This window comes from Camelus bactrianus, chromosome X (assembly GCF_048773025.1).
Source record: "Camelus bactrianus isolate YW-2024 breed Bactrian camel chromosome X, ASM4877302v1, whole genome shotgun sequence".
Classification (NCBI taxonomy): domain Eukaryota; kingdom Metazoa; phylum Chordata; class Mammalia; order Artiodactyla; family Camelidae; genus Camelus; species Camelus bactrianus.
In genome coordinates, this window is record NC_133575.1 from 41,259,377 (window position 1) to 41,264,865 (window position 5,489).

At 59.1% G+C, this 5,489-nt stretch overlaps 1 protein-coding gene across 1 annotated transcript; it reads left to right on the top strand.

The window, feature by feature from the left end:
* The first annotated feature begins 891 nt into the window (after positions 1–891).
* LOC141576350 (uncharacterized protein CXorf49 homolog) lies at positions 892–4,786 on the top strand. Its single transcript, XM_074359287.1, has 6 exons — positions 892–2,364; positions 2,981–3,137; positions 3,659–3,735; positions 3,997–4,042; positions 4,434–4,475; positions 4,580–4,786. The coding sequence occupies exons 1-5, from the start codon at positions 1,141–1,143 to the stop codon at positions 4,472–4,474; spliced, it is 1,545 nt and encodes a 514-aa protein (XP_074215388.1). The 5' UTR covers positions 892–1,140; the 3' UTR covers position 4,475; positions 4,580–4,786.
* Positions 4,787–5,489: the final 703 nt, after the last annotated feature.

Genomic DNA, 5,489 nt, shown 5'->3' on the forward strand with positions numbered 1-5,489 from the left:
GCCTAACTCAAGAAACAAGAACACTCTCAAGTAAATAACCTAGCCTTACACCTAAAGGAATGAGAAAAAAAGAAAAGAAAAGAAAAAACCTAAAGCTGGTAGAAGGAAAAAAAATCATAAATATCAGACTAGAAATAGATGAAATAGAGGCTAAAGGAATAGAAAAAATCTATGAAACTAGGATCTAGTTCTTCAAAAACATAAACAAAATCAATAAACTTATAGCTAGATATATCAAGAAAACAATGGAGAGGACACAAATCAATAAAATCAAATATGAAAAAAAATTTCCAGGATCAGTGATGGTGACAATCTTTTGGGGCTGTGCACTGGAAACTGCCATTCCCTCCTTTGAATGACCTACCAGTCAAACAGGCGCCGAGGGAACTGGGCAACCACCAGCCTGTCCACCAAAACTGCCTGCTAATAACATCTGCTGAGTGCACAAGACGACTTGATGGTCTATCTAATAGAGCAGCCAGAAAGAGACCTTACAACCCATAAATACGAACCCTTGGCTCTCCGACCCTTTAGGAAAATAGTATGTGGACCCCTGATCACTGTGCCCATTCTCCTCTTGGGTGTAAGGCTTGGGCTAGATGGGAGGCTGCTAAGGGCTTTCTGCCCTCACTAGGCACCCAGAGACTCCATCCTGTGGTTTCTCCTCACCACCCCCGAGAGAAGCCCCCTCGCCTCCAATCCCTTTTGTACAGGGGACACAGTGGCTCGGAGCTGTGACTCTAATCGGAAAGGGGAGCCAGGATAGGAAGAGGTGCGACAAGAGGCCTGACAGCCGCATTCTAAACATCACCAGCTCTGCTGCCAACTCGCCAACTGCCCGACCACCTTGGGACTTGGCGGCGAACCAGAGGCCCTGACCCCATTGGTTGGGCCTCGAGGGGCGGGCCAACAAGGCGCGCGCTGGTTGGCGGAGGCCGGACCAATAAGGAGGCCCCAGCGCGGTCGTTAACCTCGCAGCGACAGCCGCGCGTCGTGTGAGGTGATCTCGTGTGGCGCCAGTGGTGCCTGACGCCGCCTCAGAAGGCCACCTGCCTCAGCCTCCGTGACCACGGTTGTGAGCGCGACCGGGACCCGGGCGATCAGTTGACGCCCCTGAAGCGAGGCCGCCCCGGTCGCGACATGAGCTCCCCGGATAAGGTGTCTGTTTCGGAAGCGGGTTTCGGCCCAGAGGGCGGCGAGCGGGACGGCGTCCGCCAGGCCGGCCGCAGAGCCCGGGGGCGACCCGCCCCCGGCCCCAACCCCAGGGCGCCGCGGATCGGCCAGGGCGAGGGCGGGGGCGGCTTCGCGGCCCCCAAGGGCTTCGAGTCCGAGCGGGTGGTGCTGGAAGCAGGAGGGCCGGTGCTCTGGGGCCGCGAAGGCCAACCCGGCTCCTCAGCGGACGACAAGGGGGACGCCCGGGACCTGGCCGACGAGTCTGCGGCCGCCATCCTGCAGCAGCTGACCGACCGGGACGTGCTGGGCGTCCGCAGATACCCGTCCCGGGTGAGCTCAGCCGCCAGAGAGTCCCGCCTGTGGGCCGGGCCCAAGGCGACTCCCGGCGGTCGAGGCGCGGCCGCCCAGAGCTGTGGAGAAGCGCAGCCGGCTGTGGCCGGCCCTCTCCCGCCTGATGGGGCTGAGGGGGGCCGGACCTGGGGGACGCCTAAGAGAGGCACGAAGAGCAGGATGAAGGCGGCTGCCGATCGCCCGCGGTCCTTCATGGAAGGCCTGGTGGGGCCGCCTTCAGACACCGAGTCGTCAGATGAGTTCAGTGAGCTCCAGCCGATTAGAGTGAGCATTTGCCTCAAAGAAGGAGGCCAGGTCAAACCCCGCAGCTCTAAGGATCCGAGGGACACAGCCAGACACTCGACTTTCCAAGTCAGGGAGAATTTCCTGCCCTCCGCTCCCCAGGGACTCACTTCGGTTGTGGAAAGGCAGGACGCTGGGGAGCTGGAAATGTCTTCCCCTAAGAAAATGCAAAGCATGCTCTGGGGGAAGGCAGGGAACAGGCCCTACCCCGGACATGCTGCTGCTGTGAGCAGCCTGCCCCAGGCCACTCCTAGGAGGAAGGGGGCCAAGGAGAAGAAATCCCTCCAGGGTGCCTCCAACCTGGCCCTGGGGAGAAATTTCCCTCCCTGGGGGCAGCAAGTCTCGGCAGCTCCCCTGGAACCGGCCACCTTCCCCCCAATCTCTGGTATTCCGCTGCTTGGGAGGTCCAAGAGGTATTCCTCGGTCCCTTCGGGAACCAAACAGTCCAAGCACAGCGGCACTGGCAAGAAATCCGTGGCCAGGAGGGCAAGGGTGTCCGAACCTGCGGTGGCAAGAGAAGACAAGGACCCAAATAGAGACCCAGTCGCAAAGGGCCAAGTGAGTAGGCCATGCTCCTCCTCTCTCCCCCTTCCCCCTCCCACCGCCCCCCACCGCAAAGTTCTTTACCTGTGCTCCTTCTGTCCATCCCTCAGGGGTGGTCATTGGGCTCCCCTGGGTCATTGGGTCATTAGGATGCCAGATCGGGGTTGTTCTACTAGGGACAAACACTAAGGTTTCCCTTGGGGTGTGGGGGTCACTGTTCCCCCCCCCCATGGCTGGTATCCGGCCTCCTCTCCCAGACAGAGGCTGGGATGGAAGGGTGAACTGGTAGCTGAAATTGGATCAGGGGACCCCTTAGAAGTTTGGGGAACAAAACTTCAGTGATTAGAGTCATCAGCTTCCTGATTCCTATTTCCTAGCTGTTCCTTGCAGGGGGCCTGAGCTTTCTTAGTACCCCACTGTTGTCCCTGGCTCAACTCTGTCTGCTGGCCTGGGGCTGACTGAGGGAGAAAGTGCTGATGAGACCAGCCTGTCACATTCCACTCCAGTCCCCTGCCTTACCCCAGCCTCGAAACAGGTTCTCTCTCACCCACACACAAACATAGATACACATGCAACCAAGTAAACACACACACACATCCTGAATCCAAATTGGTAAGAAATTTTGTTTCAGCTTCCAACACACAGGCGAGTGCGATCTTTTTCGTGCGGACATCGTGGGGAATCCAGCAGTGGTAACCTCAATACCAGAGCCTCCCAGGATTCAGGACGCTTAGAGCCCCTGGCCCGGAACCAGGGAGACGACATGCCCAGAGGGCCTGCACCCCCAGGTGAGTCTCCTGGGTTTGATAGGAGGGGTGAGGGGACGAGGAGAGAAACCTCTTGCTGTCTCTGCTGGGGGCTCAGCCTTGCTCCCAGGCAACTTCTCCCCCAGGAGATGGGGTGAGGTCAATGGTTGTCTCGGGCCACATCATCCTCTGTGTGGGGTTTCTGGGGCAGGGGTGATGGTGGCAGTGCCCCAAACTGCAACTGTGGACATAGACTTGCGGAGGAACAGCCTACGCTGTTAAGTCCTGTTCACCCACTTTGTTCCCCCAGCTGCTGGATGTGGCTGCAGCTTCTGAGGGGGTCGAACCCAGAGCCACAGTCTCTGGGGACCACAGTTGGGGAATGGCTGCCCCTGGGGAAGAGAGGAGGCAGGCTTAGACAGAAGGTTGGAGCCGCTGGGGGGAGCAGGACTGGCTTGTTACCAGTAGGGGGTGGTGCTGCCTCACCTCCGGTTAGACCCTGCTAGGCCCTGTCCACCTCACTGGGAGCCTGAGAAGCTGGATTGTGTGTCCTTTCCCTGTAGGTGACCAGGAACCACTCGACCAGCCCCCAAGACCAGAAAGGCAGCAGCAGGCACCAGGAGCGCAGGGCTGTCCTCGGGTAATGCTTCCTCTGGTTCTTGGAAACAGGCCCAAACTACATGGGAGGATCTGTGTTTAGGTTAAACTGACTTCTGTGCGGCCTGCTTCCCTGCCCCCAACCCACAGCCTACGAAGGGAGCCCACGTCCTTTCCCCTGGGGAGCCTGAGCCAGTCTAGCCGCGGGGCTTTGGGATGTAGAGTCGGGAGGAGAGGGGAAGGTGAAGGAGAGAGGAGGCCAGAATATACTAATCATTTCTCTTTCCGGTGTCTCCTGACCTAGTGTCCCGTGCTGCAGAGAGAAATAGACAGCCTCAAGGAGCAACTCGGTATGAGGAACCAGGGGCAGAGAGCGGTGTGTTAGTGCAGAACCCGGGTGGGCGCTTGGGGTGGGGTGGGCTGCAGGTGCAGGCAGCCCCTCAGGGACGAGCATGCCTGCGGGGAGGAGACCTAGCAGGCCTGGCCCTGGAGCCTGCTGCATGTTCTGAATGGTCCTGACATGGCCCAGAGCCTGAGAGCTGCTTGCACACTTTGGTTCCCTTTAGGAAACATTTCCACATTTAGTTCAGGTGGTGGTGGAGTGAATCAGGCCCAGGGCTCTTTGCATCTGGGCAGGAGGGGGTTTCAGGTTGCAGGGCTGGGCGGTTCGCCATGGGGACAGGGCTTGGGCTTCTATATCCCTATGTCTGGAGTGCCAGCTTATGCCTCTCCCCGTTTCAGCGGCCATGGAGAACCTGGCTTACAAGTTCCAGATCCTGTGAAGTGAGTGTTACACACACCATACCCCTCGCCACAGTCCTGGCTGTTGAGCAGGGCCGAGGGCTGGCCCTGGCTTGAGGCTCTTCCCTGACTGTGCTGTCTCACAGGTTGAGCCCAGCATCTTCATGCAAGAGGAGCCGCTGATACCTCTGGGGCCCGGGAGCTGTGGCCAAGCTCGTTCCCTCCTGCTCTACCTCAGCCAGGGCCTCCTCCTCTCTCTCGTTTGCTCCCGCCCCACCCGTTTCACAGCAGTTTCCAATTAAAGTACCTCTCACGGTCTGTGGTCTGTCCTCTCTCTGGGGAGGCAGGGGAGTGGGCAGGAGCGGGGCAGGAGCTGTTCGGTGTCAGAGCCTTTTCCAGAACAGTCCCTCTGGCATCCTGTGGTGGGCCTTCTCCCTGTGGGGAGTCCGGGGAGCCTCTGCTCCCATCCCTGCAGTCAGGCCTGCAGAGTGCCTGGCTCTGGGTTTGGTGTGGGCTCTGCCTGTCCGCACTGGCATGTCCTCCCCTTCCCCTGGAGGCCGTCTTCCAGTTCCCTCCAAACCCCTCCTCCTTTGGGGTCCGGCGGTTCCCATTCATCGCTGCCGTTCCCCCTCCCCATCACCAGGAACCCATGACCCCTTCCAGAGCTCCCATGCCCCTTTCCCTCAGTGGGATCACCATCCTGCTTCCCCCCTCCATCCACCCTGCTTTGCTGTCAGAGCACCCTCGATCCCTCCCCTGGCTTGCCGTCGGTGGCCTTCCTGCACGTGCACTTCAGCAGGTGTTAAACAGGCACAGTTGAGCTCATCTTCCCTCTCCTGAGACCCCATCCTGCCTGTGAGGTCCCTACCTCCCCCTGGTGCCACCATGCACAGGGACATCTCACCCAGGAACCTGCGAGTCGTCCTCCTGTCCTCCTTAGCTCTCACTACTGATCCTGGGTTACCAGTCTTGTCATGTCTGTCTCCGCGGGTTCAGTAGAGGGATGGAGGCAGAAGTCACGGCCCGGTGGATTTCAGAGCAAGAGGGAAGGTACAG

Coding starts and splice junctions, on each gene's coding strand:
- LOC141576350 (XM_074359287.1), top strand. CDS start 1,141: ATGAGCTCCCCGGATAAGGTGTCTGTTTCGGAAGCGGGTTTCGGCCCA. Junction 3,138..3,658: donor CAGAGGGCCTGCACCCCCAG/GTGAGTCTCCTG, acceptor CTTTCCCTGTAG/GTGACCAGGAACCACTCGAC. Junction 4,043..4,433: donor CAGCCTCAAGGAGCAACTCG/GTATGAGGAACC, acceptor TCCCCGTTTCAG/CGGCCATGGAGAACCTGGCT.